Below are 23505 nucleotides of genomic sequence, written 5' to 3'. Positions count from 1 at the left end.
ACACACCTCCCCCCCCACATCCCCATATCTCCACCTGCCCCATCTCCCCTCGACGTCACCCCCAATGTTCCCTTGGCCGCCCCCACCTCCCATCCCCGCGCCGTTCCAGCCCCGTTACCCCCCCCGGCCCCGTGCCCCCCCCCCCCTCCCCCGCAGTTCCCCTCCGGGCCGTGGCGGCGCTGTGGCCCCGACGGCGGGGCCGGGCGGCGGAAGGCGGCTCCGGTGGCGGCCGGCGCGGGCGCTCGTCGCGGCGGCGGCCGGCGGAGGGCGGGGCGGCGCCTTTGTGTGAGCGAGCGGCGATGGTGCGGGGCGCCGGGCGGGTAAGGAGCCCCCCCCACCGGGGCCGCCCCCCCCACCCCCGGGGCCGACCCCCCCGGGGCCACCCCCCACCCCCCGGGGCCGCGCCGCCCCCCTCGGTCCCCGGCTCCCCTCGCCCCCCCCCCCCCCATTCCCGTTGCCCCCCCCTCGCTTTCTACCCCCCCTCACTTTTCTGAACCCCCCCCTTCCTCTCTTTCTGACCCCCCCTCGGTGTCCCCCCCCCCCACGGGTTCCCCCCTGACCCCCCCCCACGTGGTCTCCCCCACCCGAAATCGCGGCAGCATGGCCAATTCTGGGCTGCTTGGTGCCCCCCCCCCCGGTGTCCCCCCCCCCGGTTCCCATTCCCTCGGTGGCAGATCCGTGTCCCGCTCCCCTCACCCCCCTCCTCCTCCCCCCATTGCCCGGTCTCTTCCTCTCTTCCCCCCCCCCCAGCACCCCGGATTGGGGGGGACCCATCCTCGGCTCCCCCTGCACCCACAGACCCCCCCCCAGCACCCCAGGGTGGGGGGCACACTTTCTCGGCTCCTCCTGCACCCGCAGACCCCCCACCCGCCCCAGGGTGGGCAGGGGGCTCCAGGCACACCCCAGCCGAGCACCCCCCAGCCTGCCCCCCCCTTTTCTGTGCTATGGAAGCTGGCACCAGGGCGCTGGTGTGGGACCCCCTCAGCAAACCGGGCTTTTGAGACGCACTTCGGCCAGTTCCCCTTCGTGTCCCCACATGTCGGGGGCTTTCGGTGCCCTGGGTGCTGAGGTTGGGCTGGGGGCTCGTGAGCAGGGGGGAGGTGGCCGGGCTGGGGGCTGCAGGATGGGCCGGGAGGTGGCCCACAGGGGGCCCAGCGCTGCGGTGGGGGGCGAGACCTCTCCAAAGTGCCCCCGTGGGTGCGGGGGAGACCTGAAGCGAGGGTGGGCGGCGGGCAGGGGTCTGCGAGGCAGCGGTGTTGGAGAGGCCTGGAGGTGAGCCCCCCCCCCAGCACTCTGTGAGCAGCGGAGCCGAGCGCGGTGCCCAGGACACAGCAGGAGCCTTGGGGCATCGCTGGCAGAGCCGGCGGCTTTTTTCTTTTATTTGCTGATACGAGAGGGGCTCCGTTCGCCTCCACCTCAGGAGCTGGTTCCCAGTCACTTGTCAGGAGGGGGGGGTGTTTGAGGTAAGACTGCCGCGACACCTCTCTGGCTGTAAAGGTGTTAAAGTTTTCACGTTTTCCTCTCTGCAGAGCCCCTTGCCCTGCCACTTTCTGGATGCCAAGCACCTCCTGCGGCTGATGAGGGCGTGAAGAAGCAGCTGAGCAGGACAGGGACCCCCAAGCAGCTGCTAAGATGGGCATGAGGATCAAGCTGCACAGCACCAACCACCCCAACAACCTGCTGAAGGAACTCAACAAGTGCAGGCTCTCTGAGACCATGTGCGACGTCACCATCTTGGTGGGCACCCGCTCCTTCGCCGCGCACAAGGCCGTCCTGGCCTGCGCCGCGGGCTACTTCCAGAACCTCTTTCTGAACACGGGGCTGGACGCCGCTCGGACCTACGTCGTGGACTTCATCACCCCGGCCAACTTCGAGAAGATCCTCAGCTTCGTGTACACCTCCGAGCTCTTCACAGACCTGATCAACGTGGGCGTCATTTACGAGGTGGCGGAGCGGCTGGGCATGGAGGACCTGCTGCAGGCCTGCCACTCGACCTTCCCCGACTTGGAGAGCTCGGCCATCCCCAAGCAGCCCTCCCTGGCCATGGGCGAGGGCCGGTCGGGTCCTCTGAGCAGCGCCTCCTCCGAGCAGAACCATTCGCTGGGGGAAATCCGGAGCGGCGGGGAGCATTTTGGCCCCGAGCGCGGTTACATCCTGCATGGGGAGGCAGTGGGCAGCTACAAGGAGGACGACAGGAATAACGCGAGCGAAGGCAGCCAGGCCCTCGCCCTGATGCAGCAGCAGCAGCCTCCCAAGACGGAGCAGGAACCAGACGTGGAGCAATTCACTCCTGCCGTGAGCATGGCAGCCCAGCCCAGCCTGGGCAGTGTGAACGTCGTCGTTCAAACCACCACGAGCTCCTGCCAGCAGTATAAAGTCCAGAGCAACGGTGACTACAGCAAGGGCGGCTTCTTCACCACCGATGCTTCCCTGGACATCTCCACGGGAAGCAACTCCTGTCCCAGCAACAGCAACCACTCCAAAGAGCAGGGCTTTGTGCAGATGGATGAGCTTCAGCTGGAAGATTTGGGCGAGGACGAACTGCACTTCGAAGATGCCAGCGAGGAGCTGGGCCCGTCAGAAGAAGTCATTGAGCTGAGCGACGACAGCGAGGAAGAGCTGGCCTTTGAGAACGACAGCCGGGATAGCAAGGCCATGCCCTGCCAGGTGTGCAAGAAGGTGCTGGAGCCCAACATCCAGCTGATCCGCCAGCACGCCAGAGATCACGTTGACCTGCTGACCGGGAACTGCAAGGTCTGCGAAACCCACTTCCAGGACCGGAACTCCAGGGTCACTCACGTTTTGTCCCACATCGGCATCTTCCTCTTCTCCTGCGACATGTGTGAGACCAAGTTCTTCACCCAGTGGCAGCTCACCCTGCACCGCAGAGAAGGGGTGTTCGACAACAACGTCATCGTCCACCCCAGCGACCCGCTGCCGGGGAAGGTCGGCGCGTTTGGCGGGGGGTCCGGCTCGGAGCTGGCGTGCGCCGCCTGCGGGAAGCCTTTGGCCAAAGACTTCCACACCGTCCGCAACCACATCCTGGACCACGTGAACCTGAAAAGCCAGACGTGCGGCGTTTGCGATCAGAGGCACCTGAGCCTCTGCAGCCTGATGTGGCACGCCCTGTCTCACTTGGGGATCTCGGTCTTCTCCTGCTCCGTTTGCGCCAACAGCTTTGTGGACCGGCACCTCCTGGAGAAGCACCTGGCCGTCCACCAGAACGTGGAGGAGGCCCTTTTCCGCTGCCACTTCTGCGGGCAGAGCTTCAAGCTGGAGGCAGCGTACCGCTACCACGTCAGCCAGCACAAGTGCGGCGGCGGCCTGGACATCCGACCCAGCTTCGGTGACCGGCTCCAGCCGCAGGGCCTGCAGAAGAGGAAGCTGCCCGAGGAGTTCCTGAGCGAAGACCTGGCACTGCAGAGCCAGCCAGGCAACAGTAAGTACAGCTGCAAGGTCTGCGGGAAGAGGTTTGCCCACACCAGCGAGTTCAATTACCACCGGAGGATTCACACCGGGGAGAAGCCCTACCAGTGCAAGGTGTGCCACAAGTTCTTTCGCGGCCGCTCCACCATCAAGTGCCACCTGCGGACGCACTCAGGGGCCCTCATGTACCGCTGCACCGTGTGCGGCCACTACAGCTCCACGCTCAACCTCATGAGCAAGCACATAGGGGTGCACAAAGGCAGCCTCCCCCCGGACTTCACCATTGAGCAGACTTTCATGTACATTATCCATTCCAAAGATGCGGAGAAAAATGCGGACAGCTGATGGGGTGAGGCAGGGCAGGGCCAGCAAAGGAGCAAACGCTCGCGACAGAAGCTGTGGAGAAACGTCGCTTATTTTATTTAATGGTCAGGCATCATGGATGGAATCCTCCTTTTCTATTTTTATTATTTTTTTTTTTTTTTAATTCTTGGCCTTCCTAGGGCGTTTTAGATTGGCATTGTACAAATCAACAGCACGTAAGCTACATCACTGTTTCTGAGAAGTCCATCGTGTTTACTTACCTCTGATCCTGTTAGAGGCCAATGAGTTTTGTGTTTTTAGCATTTCTCACTAGGTTTTGAATCTAGATTTTTTTTTTAAACCTTTTAGCCCACTTGACTAGGCTAACCCTCAGTTTGAGCTTACCCACAAACTGATGCTGCTAAGATATTTTGACACCTGACCTCAGTAGAGAGGGACAGAGCTAGAGCAGGATGGTGCTGGACTTGAAGAAAAAGAAAAAAGACAGGAAAACAAAGACTTGTTCTAGGCATCACTGGGGTTCTGCTGCTATTGTGAGGAGAGTCTGTGTCACAGGATCGGCCTTGCCACCGTGGCTCCGCTGCAGGGGAAATGAGCAGGCAGTGAGGCGGGATGCCAGGGGCAGGCAACGGAGGGCGGCTGGGGGCTCTGGGCACGTTGCTGCCGTGCCCACGATGCTGCTGCCATCTTCAAAGACCCTGTTTTTGGACAAAGGGAAAGGAAGGAGCCGGCCACCTCGTGGCAGGGAGCAGCCCGAACAGAGGGCTGCTCGGCGGGGATGGGTGCTGCAAGCAGGGAGGTCCCATGGAGGAATGGCCGAGCGAGGCAGGGCAGAGGCTCCGTGCTGAGGGATCGGCTGCTTCCTAGGAGGTGTTTTGCAGCCCTTCCTGGGACGACACTTCGCTGCGTCCCAGGGCGTCGTGTTGGAAGCTGCCAAAGAGCAGCGTTGCTGAGGCTGCGTGGTCCCGGCGCACGAGCACGAGACAAAACCGTGGCCTTATCTCCCCGTCGGTGTTGTCGGGAAGGATGGAGCTCTGCCGGAGGCATGGCCCCTGCTGCTGCCACCACTGCCGCCATGGGTTGCCGCATCCCAGACGCGTCTCCTCGCTGACGAGTGCTGCAGGACGGTGTCGGTGCCAATGTGAGTCCGTTCGCCTTCTGTCGCGACGCCGTGACCGTGGCGCGTGCTGGGGTGGCCGCTGGGAGCCGCGTGTGCTGCAGCGTGGGCTCCCGGGGCCGGCCCGGCCCTGCCGGCAGTGTTTACACCAGGAAGGGTGGGACCGGCTCGTTCCCATGCTATCCTGCTGTGGGGCAGAGGTGGAGAGGAACATATTTTTCCAAATACCACAGCGTGAGTTATAACTGCCCTTAGGTAACTCATACTACCTCACAAACAGGAAGCGCTTTCAAGCTACAGTCGTCGTAAATTGGGCTCCTGTGCTTCTGCAAAGATATGCTGTTACAAAACAAAACTAGTGATTTGCAAACCCTGTGAGATCACCCTGCTTCCCCCTCCGCTCAAAGGGGCAACCCGCAGCCCAGCGTGGTCCGGACGCGTGGTTCGTGAGCTAGGAATTCCTGGGGATTGCTCCCCCCGCTCCACTGTGGCCTTGGGCAAGTCACTTCACCTCTTTGCCTCAGTTTCCTCATCTGTAAAATGAGGGTGGTAACACTTGTGGTACCGACCTACCTCCCTGGAGTGTGCTGAAGATTACTGGCTCACATCTGCAAAGCGCGTGGAAGATGCAAAGCACCTCGTGAGTATTAACGTGTAGCATCCGAGGAGATGACAGCCTCCATCCTCTCCTGTCCTGCACCAGTCTCCTGAGGTACGATGGCCACCCAGCTGGGTCATTTTACTTCTGTCACAGCCTTCCCCATCAAAAGCAACTCTTCCTTTAGTCCCATCCAAGTCCTGTGGAAGGAGCTATGTAGCAATAGAAGGTGGGGGGAGGCTGAAACGTGTGGGTTGAGGTAAGGACAGGGAGATCTCCCTCCACTTGCCGTCATGGGCAAAACAGCCTTGGCTTGGGGAAGACTAATTTATTGCCAGTGAAGAACAATAGAACAGAGAGAACTAAAAGCAGACTAAAACCACCTTCCTCCCATCCACCCTCTTCTACCTCCTCCCCCAGGCAGTGCAGGGGAGCAGGGGCTGTGGTCAGCCTGCAATGCCTCCTCTCCGCTGCTCCTTCATCATCACGCTCTTCCCCTGCTCCACGCGGGGTCCCTCCCTTGGGATGCCGTCCTTCCCAAACCGATCCCAGCTCTCTGTGGGCTGCAGCAGCCTCCTTTGGGCCCGTTGCCTGTTCCCCCCTGGTCCCCTCCAGGGGAACTCTGCTCCCACACCTGGAGCACCGGCGCGCCCTCCTTCTCCCACCTCGGTGTCTGCACAGGGCAGAGGCAGAGGAGCCGACCTCACTTGGGAGGAAAAAGGGAAGAGGAGGCTGCTGAGGGGTTCGCATCTTTTCCCCCGTTTGTGTTATGTTGGCCAGGTTTGGGCCAGCTGACTGCCTGCTGGAGGTGCCTAACGGGACTTGTCCGCTTGGCACTTCGGTGCCTGCAGTATGTTTACAGAGGAGAATAGGTACTGAGACGGTAGGTGGCTCGTGCGGGAGATGGGGAAGGTGTCTGTCAGCTGGAGCTGCTTCCCGAGTGCTGGTTGTGGGGGGCTGCCCGTGGCCTTGGTGCAGGACCCCTGGCAGCGAGGAGCCGTGCCCACCCTGCTGGCTCCAAGGGAAGAGCTCAGGAGCTGTGCTGGGGGCCGGCACCGTGTCGCCGGGGGGCTCGCTGGGGCACAGGGTCGCCTCCGTTGTCCTGATGGTGGCGAGGCGTGCTGGTGGACGGGGCCCTGGCGTGTGGGGAACGGACGTGGTCTGCTCTGGAGGTTGTTATGAAGGATGTGAGGGAAGCTTGGGACCGCCGAGTCTTCAAAGCCTAGAGACCCTCCTGAAATGCCCCAGGAGCTGCAATGAGCTTCGGGATGCCTCGGGGCACTGGTGCATGGTAACAGCCTGCAGCCCCGTGTCTAGCTAAGCTGTGAAGCAAAAGCCTTTTGTGCACATAAACCAAAAAGAGAAGCTTTTACACTGAAACAGTAGCGGGCAAAGCAAGCCCACCCTTCTGAGCACAGGGACAGGAAAGCAAAAGCCCACCCCATCTTCTGCCGGCTGCTTTTGGTGTGTGGGTGGGGAGAGAGTGCTCAGGTCCCTGATGTTTGTGTCTTGGGTTCTTCCCTGTGTGGTCATGAATTATTCCCACGAGAAGCTGCCTGCGATCGGCAGCGAGCTCTCGTTTATGGAGGCAGTGTGGGGACGGGGCTGTGGCTGAGAGGGGCTGAGGGAGCTCTCCTCCCCTGTGGCTGGGGGGCTGCATGGCGTGCCCCACATCGGGCCCGGCCCCACACGGCCCCTCTGCCAGCCCCACCAGGCCTGGGATGGGGCCCCAGCAGTCCCCACGGCGCTGCGAAGGGTGCTCGGAGCTGCCTTGCTCTGACCCCTGCAACGCATCGCGCCGTTCTGGTTTGTCCTCCCCTTTCTTGAAGGATCCGGGTCTCTTAACAAAATAATTAAGCAGAAGAAAGAAAAAAAAAAAAAAGTTGAATTGCTGTCTAACCTTTTTGTTAAGTTAATAGTAGGTACTGACCTCCTGATATTTAAGTGTTTACTATCTATTTGCTGTAAAGTTTTGTATATTTTGTAAACTTTCCCCCCAAATAGTAGATGTCTAAAATCGTTGTACATCGGGTTCTTTTATACTCCATTGTTCAGCACAAATTGTGGTTTTTATTTAGAATAATAAAATGAAAAATGTTGATCTCTTGTGCCTTGTTTCTCTGTTAAAAAAGAAAATAATAACAATTCTTTTTATAAAGTTAGCCAGTGCCAGGAGCAGGTGCTGGACAAATTCAAGCTGGGGAGGAGGCCCAGGAGCAGCAGGTATTTGGGAAGTGCTAAAGGAACGCGCTGCTGGGACAGCTTCCCACGAGGGGACAGGGGAAGGCTGGGAGGGAGTCAAGGGGAGCTGCAGGACCTGCAGGGTTTTGGAGCCAGGTCTCTGGGTGAAGCTGTGGGTGAAATAATTCTGCCTCGTGCTGTCCAGGGGGAGGTTGTGAGGCTGCTCTGGCCTCCAGCGCTGTGAGCTGCAGTGCACAAAGTTGCAGATGCATTAGGAGAGTTTTCTTTAAAACAAAACAAGAGTTTAATAGGTCAAATGCCAAGTTGTACATGTTTAAGTAGCTGGAATATAGTGCTGTCCGGGTTATGTCATGTATCAGATGTCTTGCTATTGTGTGCTTATCTTCAGTTTCTTCAGTGAGAAGGAGAGGGCACGAGCAAAGGAAGCCCCGAGAGGGGTCGGGCCCGGAGCCGCGCTCAGCTGGCGGCTGCCTCCACATCCCCTACCAAAGGGGCTGCCCTCGTGTCGGGGGGCTGACTTCTGCCCTGACTGCTCAGCAAATATTTCTGTGACAGAGAAGGATTTGTCTTTTCCTGCCTGGGCCGGTCCCCTTCTGGAGGCGAGCAGGGACATCTCTGCGCAGCAGTCCTGGGGCGTGCAGCGGGGGAGCGGAGTGGCCCCCGGCCAGCCCCACGGTGACCGTGGGTCCGTGTCAGCCCGGTACATCCTGCCCTCCGCTGCTGGAGGCGAGCATCCTGTCCAATTTGCTTATGTCTTGCTTTTTTAAAAATGTGTTTCTTAAGCAGCTCAAGGCCTCCAGATTTATTAATTCCCTTCCAGCGGCTGCTGCTCCTTCACCTTCCCCTACCCAGGGCTTGACCCGCAGCATGTGACTGAGCAGAAGCCAGACGAGGAGGAACTTTCTCCAGATGCTCCACTTTCTTGCAGCCCGTACTCTGAGGATGTGTGCACATGGAAGTGCCGCAGTGTACACCTTCTATGCGACTTTGATTGAGAGGGAGCGCGTGTCAAGGACTGCCAGAGCCTGCCGGTACTTAGAAAGGTGCCCAGTGGCTGAGGAACCCAACACGAGATGCTTTAAAGGAGACCAGTGTTAACGAGCTGGGTGCAGTACGCAAACCAGGAACCCTAACTCGATTCTCCCCAGTCATGTTTGAAGGCAGACTTGCGCAGTGAAACCCAGTTCTACTTGTCCCTAATTTACTGCTGGGTTTGAACAATCGCTCTCAATGAGTTGCCGATGTTGAATGGTTCCTCCCCTCGTTAAAGCTCAGCTCTGTGTCATGCTCAGCACCTCTGGGTTTTGTTGCCTTCATTTCTGTAAAATCAGGCTTTCAGCTCCCTGCCAGGTGCTGCGAGGGTAGGTTTGTCTTTCAAAGGCATGAATTTCATCTTGTTCCTGCTCGGGAAAGCATCAGAGCAGAAGGGCAGCGTTCATCCCATACCTTTGCAGCAGGATATGCCCAGAGCACACAGGTAAGTGAAAGTAGGGGCTGTAGAAAACCCTGGGCTAAAGGAAGAGGGCAGCATGTTCCCCACCCTACATGGCTGTGGGGAAGATTGGGGGCTGCTGGAGTCAGGTCCCAGCACTGGGTTTGTGAGCAGGTTTCAAAGCAGACAGAGTACAAGTGTTCGGAAAACAGGAAATATCTCTTTCTCTTATTCTTTCGTTAGCTAAACAGATCCAATAGGGCAGCACATCAGAGGCGATGTGTCTGCAGCTCCCTGCACCATCTCATTTCATGCCTGGCACTCTGCCCTTGCCTTCAGATCACAGTAGGTGGCCAGCCAAGAAGTGTTGTTTAAAAGCAAAGTGTCTGCTTAGCACCAGGGAAAATAACCTTACTGACCGCAGTGAGCCCAGGGAGCTGGCCACCCCCCTGGGGCCAGCCATGAGCGGGCAGTCCAACATCCCGCTTAATTGGGCGGGTTGTTGTCCTTCGTGATGACTATGGAGTGCTGCGTGGTGGAGGAGGAGTTGTCTGCACCTTTCTGGCCGGCTAGGTCTTTGGGGATGTATTTCACCACGGCAGAGATGAGCTTGCTGCGGAAGTTTTTGCTTAGGAAATTGTAGAGGATTGGGTTGATCACGCAGTGGAGCAGGGTGAAGCAGTCTATGATGTCGTAGAAGAAGTAGAGGAAGTGAGCGAACGTGCAGTGGAGGATGATGTGGTTGCCGTCGAGGGTGAGCAGCGTGAGCGTGACGTGGAAGGGCAGCCAGCTGACGAGGAACACAATGATGTAGGCGTAGATGAGCAGACAGTGCTTCCTGCTCTCCGGCTTGGTGCGCTTCAGGAACCTGGCCGTCAGGACATTGAAAACAGTGATGATGGGGAAGGGGATGAGGAACCCAATGGTGGTGGTGGCCAAGCTGACCGCCAGCGCCCACTCGTCATAGGTCTCGAAGGGGGCCATGAAGATGCAGATGGGCTCTCCGGTGTTGACCAGCTGCATGTGAGCGACCTCCAGGAAGGGGATGGCTGCTGCCAGGACCCAGCTGCAGGCGCAGATGATGCGGCGTGCCCGGTGCTGGTGCTTACGCCAGAAGAGGGAGGAGCTCGTCAGGGACACGTAGCGATCCACGCTCAGGCAGGTGAGAAAGAAGATGCTGGCATACATGTTGGCGAAGTAGAAGTAGTGCGTGAAGCGGCAGAGGAAGCTGCCCCAGAGCCAGGTGTAATCCAGCATCACCTCCAGCATCCAGATGGGCAGCGAGAGCAGCACGCCGAGGTCGGCGATGGCCATGTTGATGATGTAGAGGTTCACCAAGCTCTTGTTGCCCCGTGTCTGCCAGTTGACCCAGATGACGAGGAGGTTCTCCACCAAGCCCACCACGAAGATGACCAGGTAAAGGATGAAGAGGACGACGCGCTTGACATTCTCATCCAGGCTGAACTCGCAGAACGTGTAGGTGTAGTTGAAGAGGTGGAACAGCTCAGACCAGTTGTGGTAGTCCCCATACTCATTCGGGAGAGTGGGCGCTTCACTGGGGGCAGCGGTCGTCTCAGCCATTCTGGTAGCTGCAAAGAAAGGGAGAGCAATGAACTGCGGAGCCCTTTGGCAGGGGCAGAGAGCTGCAGCCATGCTGGGAGTCCTCCCCCTGCCGGGCGCTAGAGCTGGGAAGCATCCGCACGCTCAGCTTCTTGGTGACTTCAATTTCTGCTCTTGGCCATCCCAAATGATGACTGAATTGCAGCACCAGGGAATGGGACACAGGGGTCTCACAAAGACCCAGCTGTGGGTGTCACACTATGAGACTTGCTTGAATTAAGCTTGTCTGGAGACTTGCTCACCAGGTCTTGCTTTATATCCCTCTGCCTCTTTGCACTGAGAGATGCTAGAGATCCCTCCCCCCCCCAAAAAAAAAAAATAAAATAAAATAAAATAAAATAATCCTATTTATAAGGGGCAGGAGTTTTCATTTAGACATAAGAAAAGATCAAAAGGGAAACTCAGATAGAAAATCTAAGCGGCTGCACAGAGTGGGGCAGCTGCAAAATAGAGAAGAATTAGCTGGTCTCTCCTGGCAAAGTTCAGTCACTGGGGGAGGTTCTGGAAGTACATATGTATTTTTTTTTAATCCTATGGAATTTTATTCCGATGGGTGAATTCCTACATCATCCCTCCAAAGATGCTGCATCAGCATTGAACGTTAACCTCACATCGCCAGCCGCAAGCAGCAGCCTCCCAGTCCCCCAGCTGTGTTCCCGCTTCCATCCCTGTTGGACCACAGCCAGCAGTGGCCGTACCCTGGGGCACACGGTGCTGGGGACTGGCAGGTGGCAGAGACAAGGACCCAGTCAGGGCACCTGCAAGCCCCGAGGCTCAGCAACATCAGCGTGGGCATGGGGGCTGCAAGCCTGGGAGCCTCCCCTGCTGCTCCCTGCAGCTGCCTCCATGCCTCCCACACTCAGGTTCCCCCGGCGCAGAGCTGGTGGGATCCCCGCTGCTGCCACCCTGCCCTTACACGCAGAGGTGCACCCCGGTGCCGTGGTCAGGACCACGAAGCATGCAGGAAACCGCAGCAGCAGCTGTGCCCCCACTGTGGTGTGCAGGTGCTGTGCAGCCCAGATCAGAACGCTCCCTCGCTCCTCCCTGCCGCGCACGGCACTGGATCCCCTCGGGGCTCCAAGTAGGTACCAAAACTATGAACTTAAGGGAAATGTAACAGCATCCTTTTATTGCCACAAGCATGAAAGCCTGTGGATCCCAGCATGGCTGCAGCTGCATGGCAAAGGTGCCGTGGACCCTGTTGCAAAACTCCCAAGAGGACCCATCCCTGGGAATGCCAAGTGCATCACTGCACTGGGGTACCTCATGGCACCACGCGGAGCTCCACGCACCACAACCAGAGCCCCCAGAGCACCAGCCCCAGCCCTGCCCAGGCACTGTCACCCTCCTGAAAGCTTTGGCAAGAAGCCCATGGGACTGGAGCCTAGCTGTGCCCGGGGCTTTTGAATCCTGAGGCAGCGGTGGGAGAGGGGCGCGAGGCGCACTGGCTCACCGGTGGGCATGCGGAGCAGCTGCACGGGGCGATCCTCGCGGCACGGCGGCTGGCGTTTGTCTGGGAATGCAGGGATGCAGCTGCTGTAGGGCTCAGGGTGGGCTCCGGGATCCTCCCCAGCAGGAAATGACCATGGCAGCCTGATATCCTGAGACAGCCCAGCGCGAGGGGATGTCAGATGTGGCTTCCAGCCCCCTGGCTTGGCATGCACCTGAGGTCATGGTGTGCTGGGGAAGGGGAGCCTCAGGAAGGTGCCAGCATCAGCACCAGAGAGGCTCCGTGGGTGCTTCAGAGCCACCTCACCTGCTGCCTGCTCCATGAAGGACCTGGCGGCCACCAAGCTATGGGCCTGATCCTGCCCAGGGCTCACTGGTGCTGTGGGCAGGGGGAAAATGAATCAGCTGGGAGCCCTGAGGGTTAGGGGGAATGTGCGTGCCTGTCCCTGAGGCATTGCTCAGGGGCCCTCAGGCTTTCCTTTGGGGAAAGAGCCCAAAATCAGCACACTGGGGACACAGCATACTGCTGAGGGGGCAGAGCAGCCACATCCCCCAGGGCACTGCCTCTGAGCCAGGATTTTAGGCTTGGGGGCAGCTGGAGTCGCGATTCCTCCTCAGCTGTCGGAATTCGCTGCAGATGGCTATCTCCACAGCAACACCTCTGGCCAGGCAGCAATTAATCAACCCAACATGATTGCCTGGCAGTTTTGCAGGGGAAGGGAGGGGGCTTTAGCCTTGCCCCTATGCTGGGGAGGGGGCTGATAGGCAGAACGTTTTGCATCGAGCTGCAAGTCCTGCAAAACAATTGCAGGAAATCTCCTTTTCAAGTGCAGACAAGACATTGTGATCAACAATCGGCTCGGAAGGAAGGCACGGCTGGAACAGGGAAGCATACGGCACTGATAAGTCGGCCCTTGCACAACAACAGGCCAGTCGCCAGCGACCCCAGCGAGCAGGTACCCCGGCCCCACAGGGTCCCAGCCTCTGTTTGCAAAGGGGAACTCGGGGTTTTGGTCTCACCCCCAGCACCGTGGGGTTCGCTTTGCCCCGCAGCAGGCACAGGGATGCCATGTTGTGCCGTGGGCTGGGAGGCTCATCCTTTGCTGTGGCTGCACCTTCCCAGCAGGGCAGGGATGCGGTTTTGTTTCCATGAAACACATCATGAAACTGAGGTGGGAGGAGGTGAGCTGAGGGGAGTTACTGCCCTCTGCAAGCCCATGGGAAAGGCAGGAATTGGATGCAGGCCACACACTGCAGCCACAGCCAGCAGGGGCTGATGCTGAGGGGGTGAGGGGGTGAGAAGCTGGTCTAGCCCCAACAGCCCCTGGACTCTGTCCTGCCCAGCTGCAGCCGCGGTGCTCTGCCCTGCAGGGCCAGGCACCAGCATGAGGGCCTCGGGGGCATTTATTTGTTTTCATCTCCCTCACATTCTAAGACTGGCACATGTGATCCAGCTTTGATGGCACAAACACTATGCACTGTGGGCTGGCAAGCTCCTTGTCTTGGCATTTTATTTCCCAAGGGCTTAGGGAAGGACTTGTACTTGGAACAGGACTTGTATCCCTGTACTCAGCTCTGGTGAGGCCGCACCTTGAGTACTGTGTTCAGTTTTGGGCCCCTCGCTACAAGAAGGACATCGAGGTGCTCAAGCGAGTCCAGAGAAGGGCGACGAAGCTGGTGAGGGGCCTGGAGAACAAGTCCTACGAGGAGCGTCTGAGGGAGCTGGGCTTGTTCAGCCTGGAGAAGAGGAGGCTCAGGGGTGACCTTATCGCTCTCTCCAGGTACCTTAAAGGGGGCTGTAGCGAGGTGGGGGTTGGTCTGTTCTCCCACATGCCTGGTGACAGGACAAGGGGGAATGGGCTTAAGTTGCGCCAGGGGAGGTTTAGGTTGGATGTTAGAAAAAAATTCTTTACCAAGAGGGTTGTGAGGCATTGGAATTGGCTGCCCAGGGATGGTTGAGTCACCATCCTTAGAGGTCTTTAAAAGACGTTTAGATGTAGAGCTCAGTGATATGGTTCAGTGGAGGACTTGTTAGTGTTAGGTCAAAGGTTGGACTGGGTGATCTTGAGGTCTCTTCCAACCTAGACAATTCTGTGTGATTCTATGTAAGGACCAGACCTGTCTGTGAAGAGCAAAAGCACTGGTACACGCAGCAGGAAGGACTGAGTGACACAGGTGACCCTGCAGGGGCTGGATCAAGAGCAACCCGAGGGACCTTAGGCTTTCCTGGGGCATTTTAGGGCTGCCCGATCCCAGCCAGGACTTCCAGCTGCAGGAGCTGGTGGCATTTCCAAGCCAGCTGTGCTGCCGGGAGCAGGACACATGCTGGGGCAGGCAGCTTGGCTACTCCCGATCTCTGCTGGGATGCTTCAAGGCCACCAGCACCCAAACGTGACCGTCTGCAGCTAGCCCAAGGGGCCCCCACCCTCTCCAGGGGCCTGCTTCTCCCATTTGTTTGGAGATAAATGGGATAAGAGGCCGCTTCCTCTCCGGAAAGGCACCGCTCCAGGGCTCAGGGCAGGGCGGGAGGGGCAGCTGGGGGAGCTCAGCTGGGGGGGGTGTCCCTGGGGCACTGGCACTCAAGAGACTTGAAGCCCCGCTGGAGCTTTTACCCCACGGGGCTGAATCTGGGCCCAAAATTCCCGTGGGATTTGTACTTCATGGTTGCCGGCTGCAGGCAGGGCTGCTCTGGGACCAGCCGTTCTCCCAGCACTGCCCAGCATCGTCGCTGTGCTCTGCAGCCCCTGGGGATGTGCAGGGACGTGGTGCTGTGCAGGCTGCTCCCTGTCCGGCTTCTCACCCCGGCGCTGTCCTGCTCTTGCACCCGAGGGAGAAGCACCGTGGGACTCCGGTGGGTGGGAGCCAGGCTGCTGGTAACGCTGCTCTTACCCTGCAGGCAAGTGCACAACCTAAGGGGCTTGTCTCCCAGCTGATCATCACTAATCAGCCCTTAATTAGGGTTATAAAAGATGTGAGTTACCGCCCACGCAGCTGATGTGCCGAAACCCAGCAACAGCCACTTGGTGCCAGGGGAGCCTGCAGACAGCGGGGCTGTGCCTCTGGGGGCTTTGCATGGGGCCGGTCCCTGACTGCTCGGATGAAGCTGGGAGCTGGCGGCTGGGGATTTCTCCCCCTGTGCTTAAGGGCACACTGAGAAGGCTGCCCGGGTGCTCCCAGCCAGCTCTCAGCAGCTGAGGGAGGTAGTGAGCTAAGGATAAAGGCACCCAGAGCACTACAGAACCATGCGGCCGCTCTGGAGCCTGTGGGTCTGGCATGCGGGTAAGCGTTTGGCCCTAAATACCCCCCAAAACCAAATAAAAGCCTGGAGGGAGGCTGCACTAGGGTTGTCCTCCCTGCAGGCCACGGCTGGTGGCCAGGGGACCGGTGTCTGCACCCCACACACCAAGCTGTGCGAGGTGTCCTTGGGGTCTGGTGTCTGGGGAGGTGGGAGAGCCGAGGAAGGCTGCTGCTGCCCAAAGGGACGCTGCGGGACCCCCGCAGGGCTGTCGGGGCAGAGCTGTCTCCACGGCCCTGATGCTCACAGCTGCTCTGGGAAAAGCTTGGGTGTGCCTTGAGCAGAGCGGGTGGCCCAGGACTGCATCCCCAGCTCTGAGGATGGAGCTCGCCATGGGAAGCCCCCTTCCCACCAGCTTTATTGAGCAGCGTAACACGGACAGAGACACACGTCTCAGGGGCGTGCAGGTGTCCCCCCGGCTGGGATGGGCAGGAAAAAAGCGCTGATGGTGTCGGAGAGCCAGGCCGGGCAGTAGCTGAGCGGCAGGAAGGCGAGCCGGGCGTCCCAGCCGGCCGTGTAGCGGCTGCGGGGGCAGCGGGCGAGCAGCGCGTGCTCCATGCAGCTGGTGACGATGCACAGGCGGGAGCTGCTCAGGCGGTGCAGCAGGGCCATGTACCGGGCATCTGGGGGGGACAAATGGGGGTCAGCAGCACAGCCCCGGGGGTGTGAGGGCTGGGGAGAGGGGGTACTCACAGGTCTCCAGGTAGTGGGGGCCGTAGGCTGCCTGGATCTCCGCTGGGAGCCTCTCCCAGAGGTGCTGCAAGGCCTTCACCAGCCCCCCGGGGTTGGTCATCCCCGTCTGGAAGCCGCCGGGTTCGATGATGGAGATCTGCACCCCAAAGGGGCGCATCTCACGCCTGGCCGGGGAGGGGGCCATCAGCACCCCAGGGACCAGGCATTGCGAGGCAATGGGGACCCCAATGACACCTCTCTGTTCCCCAGGTGGCAGCTGGGGAGCCCTCGCTTCTCCCTGGGGTTCCTCAAAACCCTTCTCTGCTTGCACAACCGCTGGCTCCAGCCTTGCCCAAGTTTCCCAACCCGCAGGGACATCTTTCACAAACCCTCCCCGTGGCTCAATGCTCATCTCAGCTGCGGGGATGGGAGGCAGCTGGGCACAACTCAAAGCCCTACATGGGGAAAGCAGGGCACAGCTGCCCAGCACACAGGAGCCCCTAGTGGGATGAGGCTGGCCTCCCCCATACCTGAGGCTGTCGGAGAAGGCCTCCACGCCGTACTTGGAGGGGCAGTACCCCCCACCGAAGAAGGCGATCCGGCCCATCACGCTCGCCACATTGACCACCCGGCCCCGGGCTCTGCGCACCAGGGGCAGGAAGCTCAGCGTCACCTCGATGAGGCCAACCAGGTTGACGTTCAGCACCTTGACAAAGTCGTCCTTGCTCAGCCACTCGTTGGGGGCAGAGGGGATAGCGATCCCGGCGTTGTTCACCAGCCCCCAGAGCCCTGGGGAGGGGATGGGGTGACACAGGCTCTCTACCCCTTGCCGTGCCCCCAGCCCCAGCCGTGTCCCCCCGTCCTACCTCGGTCACCCACGCGCTCCCGCACCCAGGTGGTGGCGGCGGCGATGCTGGCGCTGGAGGTGACGTCCAGGAGGACGGTCTGCAGGCGCTGCGAGGTGGCCGCCCGCAGCCTGGCGGCCCCCGGCTCCGTCAGGCAGCCCGCCAGCACCCGCAGCCCCCGCGCGTCCAGCTGCCGTGCCAGCAGGCTGCCGAAGCCCGAGTCGCAGCCCGTGATCAGCACGAACTTCTCCGAGAGGCCGGGCACCGTCTGACGCTCCCGGTGCCAGCGCCGCAGCCACAACAGCCCCGCCAGCACCGCCGCCAGCCACAGCCACATCCTTGCTGGAGCTCGGCTCTGGGGGAAGGAAGAGGCAGTGTCCCGTGCGCTGCCCTGGGGTGAAGGCTGGGTCCTGGGGAGCGGTCAGGGACTGGTGGCGTCTGGGTTGGAGCAGCTGCTGCTGCGCCTCGGGAGCTGTTAGTTTCAGCCATCGGACGGCTCTCCTGAGTACGAAGCCTTAGGGGCTTTTCCCTGGTGCTGGGTGGTCTTTGGATTTCAGGTGTGAGGCCCTGCACTTCCCGGCTGGCTGCTGCCCGTGGGAGCCTGTTGCAGCCAGTGCTCCTCGGGTGGGCATGCTCGCAGCAGGTACGGGTTCAAGGCTCTCTGTCCTACCTGGCCCCCGCATCTCCCTCAGACCCCAACCACCCGTTCTGCTCAGCACTCGGTGGCTGTTTCCTTCTGGCCCTCTTACACACGAGCTTTTGTCCTCAGTGTGACTAAGAAGCACCAAGGACGTGTTTTTGGTGGAGCCTTGCTGTCCTCCCCCTGATCGTGACGCCGCTCTGCCACTGTCCCTGCAGCAGCACGATGGGCTGGGGACCTTCAGAGCAGAGCCCACCTCACCTCCCCCTCAGAGCAAGCTCCTGCCATAGCAGCGTTTGGATGCCCTTGAGCCAGCTGTGTCCGACCCTTCCTGAACCTCCCTCCAGATGTGCCTGACACAGCCAGAGGAGCTGCCCCTTGTGAACGCTGCGGCCCCAACCCCGGGGTTACCTGGGCAGGTCCTGTGCTGCTCTGGTCCCACTCAGTGAAGGTCTGTTGCAGCCCATCCTGGTGTGGGGGCTGTATAAATAGAGGCTGGTGTGCACCAGCCCCAGCCCAGGTATTGAGCAGCAGCTGGGGGAAGAGCCAGAAACCCGAATTGCAGAAGAGGCTGGATTGCACCAGCTCCCGTGATAAAACTCCATTTCTTAATTGCAATTCACTGCCTCATCTTGCACAGATCCACGTGCTGGGAGCTCTGCTTTGGCCTCCGGTAGCTGCCTGTGCTGGCAGAGCTAGCTTGGACCCTTCTGGACACAGCGCTGGGCTGAGTTTGCCCAGCTCAGAAGCCCTGGGGCGGCTGCTTTGTCCCCTTTACTTGGGGCAAGCAGTGAAGGGGCTGGGGTGAGCTCAGAGCAGCAAAGCGGGGCTGGGGGCTCCCCTGGCTGCCCGCTGCAGTGCTCAGTCCCCTTCCCAGCCCCTCTGCCCGTGGGGCACGGAGCCGACTGCTGTATCTCGTGGCACCTGGGTGTCCCCAGCACCAGGGCACAGTGAAGTGAGCAGGGGCTGGTGCGGGCGGAGAGGCTCACACGGCCGTGCCAACACCTCTGTCCTGTCTCTCCTGGTGCAGGCAGGGGCATGGCCTCGGTGCGCTGTCTGAGGGAGGGGACACAGCTAAAAAGAAAAGCCCTGCCGTGAAGGGAAGAGAATATTGTCTTTATTCAGCAGCAAACCTGTTTGCTAGCAGGTGACAGCGAGTTGCAGGATGTAGGCCGAGCTAGGAATTTAGGAACTTCTCCGCACGGCTTCAGCTGCGGGGCGATGCCAGATCTCAGCCCCTGGCTGCTGCTGTCTGCAGCGACCTCAGGCTTTCTGGTCAGGTTTGGGGTAGGACCAGGTCAGGATCACGTCGGCGAGGGAGGAGGGCAGGTAGCTGAGGGGGATGTAGAGCAGCTTGGCGTCCCAGCCAGCCGAGTAGCGGGCGCGCGGGTAGCGGCTGGTCAGCGCGTGCTCCATGCAGTCCGTGACCAGCGAGAGGTTGGAGTTGCACCTCTTGTGCATCTTCTTGGCTCCTGCCAGAACTGCAGAGGCAGAAGGGGCCGGGCGGGTGCTGAGCCCCGTGCCAAAGGCAACTGAATGGCTCCACTGGCTCTCAGGGCGGCTGGACACCCTGCTGCCCCGGGGTGGGCTTTGGCTTCAGGGAGGGAGGACCGTGGCTTTAGCTTCGAGGTGGTGTACTTACAGTCCTTCAAGTAATTCTCCCCGTAGCCTGCTTTTGTTTCATCCGAGACCTTCTCCCAGGTGCTAAGAAAACACTTCTCCAGGTTCTCAGCGCTGGTGATTGCTGTCTTGAAGTAGCCTGGCTCGATGATGCTGACCTTCACCCCGAAGTGGCGCATCTCAAGCCTGGAAGGGTCCGAGCCCCGTGGGACCAGATTCCGGCAGCCAGCACGGGGCCGCGCAGGATGCACGGCAGCCTCGTGACAGGGGACTGTCGGGGGATCCTGAACACGCCAGCACACCCCGTGCCAGCCCCAGCACGCGTCCAAGGCGGTTCGTGAGCAAATGTTTGCAGAGCCTGGATGGGATGGGGTCAGCACAGACCTCGGGGACGTTCCCCCGGGATCTGGAGCAGGGGCAAGGTCCAAGCAGGAGGTTCCCTGCCCAGGCAGGTGGTGTCAGCCTGCAGCCAGCAGCCTCCCCTGCAGCCAAGCAGATCCAGTATGCGGGGGAACGAAATCAAAGCCCTGCCACATCCTTCACCATCCCCTCCCTTGGGCTGCCTCCGCATGTTCTGGGCTGAACCAGAGCGGAGGCTGCCAGCAGTGGGCAGCACACCGTGTGGGTGGGCGCTGCGTCCCCAAAGGCCCTCCTCGTGCATCTGGTGGCAGCAGCTCCAACAAGCCCACATGTGCTTGCTAGGGGTGGCAGGGGAAGGGGTCTGCGCAGATGAAGGCTCTGCCAGAGAAGCGAAGCAGCCTGAAGAACCAGCAGCGGGCTCAACACGTGGACTTACCGGAGGCTGTCGGAGAAGGCCTCCACGCCGTACTTGGAGGGGCAGTACCCCCCGCCGAAGAAGGCGGTCCGGCCCATCACGCTCGCCACATTGACCACCCGGCCCCGGGCTCTGCGCACCAGGGGCAGGAAGCTCAGCGTCACCTCGATGAGGCCGACCAGGTTGACGTTCAGCACCTTGACAAAGTCGTCCTTGCTCAGCCACTCGTTGGGGGCAGTGGGGATAGCGATCCCGGCGTTGTTCACCAGCCCCCAGAGCCCTGGGGAGGGGATGGGGTGACACAGGCTCTCTGCCCCCTTGCTGTGCCCCCAGCCCCAGCCGTGTCCCCCCGTCCTACCTCGGTCACCCACGCGCTCCCGCACCCAGGCGGCGGCGGCGGCGATGCTGGCGCTGGAGGTGACGTCCAGGAGGACGGTCTGCAGGCGCTGCGAGGTGGCTGCCCGCAGCCTGGCGGCCCCCGGCTCTGTCAGGCAGCCCGCCAGCACCCGCAGCCCCCGCGCGTCCAGCTGCCGTGCCAGCAGGCTGCCGAAGCCCGAGTCGCAGCCCGTGATCAGCACGAACTTCTCCGAGAGGCCGGGCACCGTCTGACGCTCCCGGTGCCAGCGCCGCAGCCACAACAGCCCCGCCAGCACCGCCGCCAGCCACAGCCACAGCCACGGCCCCATCCCGGGCAGGAGTTCAGGGCTCAGTGAGCGGAGCGGAGACGCTCGGGGGGTGAGTGGGAGCAGGCACTGCTGCAGCCGCAAGCACTGGATCAGGCCCACACCGACCTTGGACCTGCCCAGCCCTGCAGGGCTCGGTAAATCAGTGCCGGTGGTGGGGCCGGATCAGGGGCACACGGCGCTGTGCCAGTGGCTGAGGCTGCAGCCGAGCCTGGGGAGGCACAGGCAGGGGACTCAGCCCCACGGTGCGTCCCTTTCCAGGCTGGGTCCTGGGCAGGAGTGTGGTGGTTGCCTGCCCCGTTCTGGTGTCGGCAGCTGGGGCGTGCTGGAGGCGTCTCGCTGCAGGCACTGCCCTGGGCCGCGTCTTACGGCAGCATTACGGAAGGAGCCTGAAGGAGCAGGCGCTGCGTTTCCTAACGCCGCTCACTTCTGCTTTTATCACGGGCATCTGGTGGCTCTGGGAACCAGAGCTGGAGAGCAGCAAGAAGCTGCGCTGAGCTTGTAGGCACACGCCTGCACAGACAGTGCCCACAAATCATTCCTGCACTCCCCGCGGCATTGCTGAGCCTCCCCCCTGCCCCCTTGCAAACCAGCCCAGGGGCAGCCTGTTGTTGGCACGGGGCTGCAGCACGTCCTGCTGCAGCTTTTGTCTTTGGTCCTTGGGGTTTTGCCTGGGTCTGCGCCCACACGGGCACCCCACGGACCTGTCCTCCCCCCTGCCTGATGCAGCCCCCTGGCTGCTCCCCCTGCACACAGAGGGCATCAGAGGGGAGCGGGGGACAGCCCCTGTGGAGCCTGGGGCCAGCGAGGGCTGAGCTGTGTTGCCCCAAGAGCGGGGCGAGCACCGCACTGGGGTCTTCTGGGGCAAGAAAGGAGCTTCACTCCCTCCCAGTCCTCCCAGTCCCTGTGGTCGTTCCTCTGCCTGGCAGTGTTTGATGCCTCACCCCATCCCCAGGGATGCCCCTGTCCTCCCCTTCCCTCCTGGCGAACCAGGCTGCCCCTGTTCCTTGCTGCTTTGTGCAGCGCGAAACCCCTGAGAGCAAGGAGCAGTGGGCGGGGGCGAGGCAGCGACAGTGGCTACGCAACACACGAAGACACTCGGGGCAGTGTTGCTTTCTATGAAATGGGTGCAACCGTCAACAACCGACTGGAGCCAGCGGGGCCCGGGACACACGCCTGATGCCGGGGGGGCCATGAGCAGCACCGTGCTGGGCACCGGCTGTGCCCTTAGCACACTACTAGGTGCTCCTGGTGGCGAGCAGGCGGTCAGCCCAGGCGCTGGGCAGGTAGGACAGGGGGATGTAGAAGAGTCTGGCATCCAGACCGCACCCGTAGCGAGTGCGCGGGTACTTGGCCGTCAGCGCGTGCTCCATGGCGTTGGTGACAAGGGAGAGCTTGGGGTTGGCTGTGGTGATGAAATGCTGAAAATTGCTGTTGTCTGCAGAGGGGAAGAGAGAAGCAGGAGCTGGCTGGGCGCCCCGTGCCACGCTGAGATTTAACCCAGTGAGGGCAGAGTGTTTTGTTTTCCTTCCCCTGCCGCAGGATCCCAGCCACAGCCCCCTGGAGCCCCTGGCACCCGCACTCACAGGCCTGGAAGTACTGCTGCCCGTACTCCTGCTTGACCTCGCTGGGTGCGCGGTCCCACGCCCTCACGATGCTCTGCTTCGCCTCGGCAGAGTCCAGGATGTTGGTCCCGAAGCAGCCAGGCTCAATGATGGACACCTTCACCCCAAAATCCAGGAGCTCGCGCCTGGAAGGCAGCAGTGAGGACAGTGCAGCAGGGATTGGGGCTGGGAGAGGGGGCTGGGACTGGAGGTACCTGAGGCTGTCGGAGAAGGCCTCCACGCCGTACTTGGAGGGGCAGTACCCCCCTCCCACCAGGGCAATGCGCCCCACCATGCTCGCCACGTTGACCACCCGGCCCCGGGCTCTGCGCACCAGGGGCAGGAAGCTCAGCGTCACCTCGATGAGGCCGACCAGGTTGACGTCCAGCACCTTGACAAAGTCGTCCTTGCTCAGCCACTCGTTGGGGCCAACCGGGTGGAAGATCCCGGCATTGTTCACCAGCCCCCAGAGCCCTGGGGAGGGGATGGGGTGACACAGGCTCTCTACCCCTTGCTGTGCCCCCAGCCCCAGCCGTGTCCCCCCGTCCTACCTCGGTCACCCACGCGCTCCCGCACCCAGGTGGTGGCGGCGGCGATGCTGGCGCTGGAGGTGACGTCCAGGAGGACGGTCTGCAGGCGCTGCGAGGTGGCTGCCCGCAGCCTGGCGGCCCCCGGCTCCGTCAGGCAGCCCGCCAGCACCCGCAGCCCCCCGCGCGTCCAGCTGCCGTGCCAGCAGGCTGCCGAAGCCCGAGTCGCAGCCCGTGATCAGCACGAACTTCTCCGAGAGGCCGGGCACCGTCTGACGTTCCCGGTGCCAGCGCCGCAGCCACAACAGCCCCGCCAGCACCGCCGCCAGCCACAGCCACAGCCACGGCCCCATCCCGGGCAGGAGTTCAGGGCTCAGCGAGCGGAGCGGGGACGCTTGGGGGGCGAGCGGGGAAGGCGCTGCTGCAGCCGCAAGCACTGGATCAGGCCCACACCGACCTTGGACCCCCGGGACCGGGCAATGACCGCGGGCGGAGCCAGGGGCTGAGCTCCCCGGGGCGCCCCGAGCCCCCCCTGGCCCTCCCCGGCCGCCGGGGCTCGCTGCAGCCCCGTGCCCTGCCCGTGCCCCTCTGGGAGGTGCCGAGCCGAGCCGAGCCGTGCAGGACTGGGGTGGGCTTGGCAGTGCCCAGCCGTGCTGTTCCGTGCCGTTCTGGGCCG

The 23505-nt window shown here is 61.3% G+C and overlaps 4 protein-coding genes across 4 annotated transcripts; 1 reads left to right on the top strand and 3 right to left on the bottom strand.

Annotated features, from left to right (window-relative positions):
• Nucleotides 1–237: 237 nt before the first annotated feature.
• Nucleotides 238–7546, top strand: ZBTB39 (zinc finger and BTB domain containing 39). Its single transcript, XM_084303558.1, has 2 exons — nucleotides 238–320; nucleotides 1530–7546. Exon 2 carries the CDS (start codon nucleotides 1633–1635, stop codon nucleotides 3769–3771), a length of 2139 nt encoding a protein of 712 aa, XP_084159684.1. The 5' UTR covers nucleotides 238–320; nucleotides 1530–1632; the 3' UTR covers nucleotides 3772–7546.
• A 2039-nt stretch (nucleotides 7547–9585) lies between these two features.
• Nucleotides 9586–10680, bottom strand: ACKR5 (atypical chemokine receptor 5; the record flags this gene model as incomplete). The annotated part of the gene is made up of 1 exon (XM_084303585.1): nucleotides 9586–10680. One exon carries the CDS (start codon nucleotides 10678–10680, stop codon nucleotides 9586–9588), a length of 1095 nt encoding a protein of 364 aa, XP_084159711.1.
• A 5176-nt stretch (nucleotides 10681–15856) lies between these two features.
• LOC311220206 (retinol dehydrogenase 16-like) lies at nucleotides 15857–17317 on the bottom strand (the record flags this gene model as incomplete). Its single annotated transcript, XM_084303671.1, has 4 exons — nucleotides 15857–16086; nucleotides 16157–16320; nucleotides 16666–16924; nucleotides 17002–17317. The coding sequence occupies 4 exons, from the start codon at nucleotides 17315–17317 to the stop codon at nucleotides 15857–15859; spliced, it is 969 nt and encodes a 322-aa protein (XP_084159797.1).
• A 1566-nt stretch (nucleotides 17318–18883) lies between these two features.
• On the bottom strand, nucleotides 18884–23382 carry LOC311220205 (uncharacterized protein; the record flags this gene model as incomplete). Its single annotated transcript, XM_084303670.1, is given in 8 exon segments — nucleotides 18884–19101; nucleotides 19263–19426; nucleotides 20037–20720; nucleotides 21938–22136; nucleotides 22285–22448; nucleotides 22518–22776; nucleotides 22854–23010; nucleotides 23012–23382. Coding segments are annotated over 8 exon segments (2016 nt in total). The 5' UTR covers nucleotides 23183–23382.
• Between the last annotated feature and the right edge of the window lie 123 nt (nucleotides 23383–23505).

This window comes from Netta rufina, assembly GCF_964035555.1.
Source record: "Netta rufina genome assembly, chromosome: 30".
Taxonomy (NCBI): Eukaryota; Metazoa; Chordata; class Aves; order Anseriformes; family Anatidae; genus Netta; species Netta rufina.
Note: the sequence above shows the minus strand (reverse complement) of the source record. Positions and strands in the feature narration are given on the sequence as shown.

Coding starts and splice junctions, on each gene's coding strand:
- ZBTB39 (XM_084303558.1), top strand. CDS start 1,633: ATGGGCATGAGGATCAAGCTGCACAGCACCAACCACCCCAACAACCTG.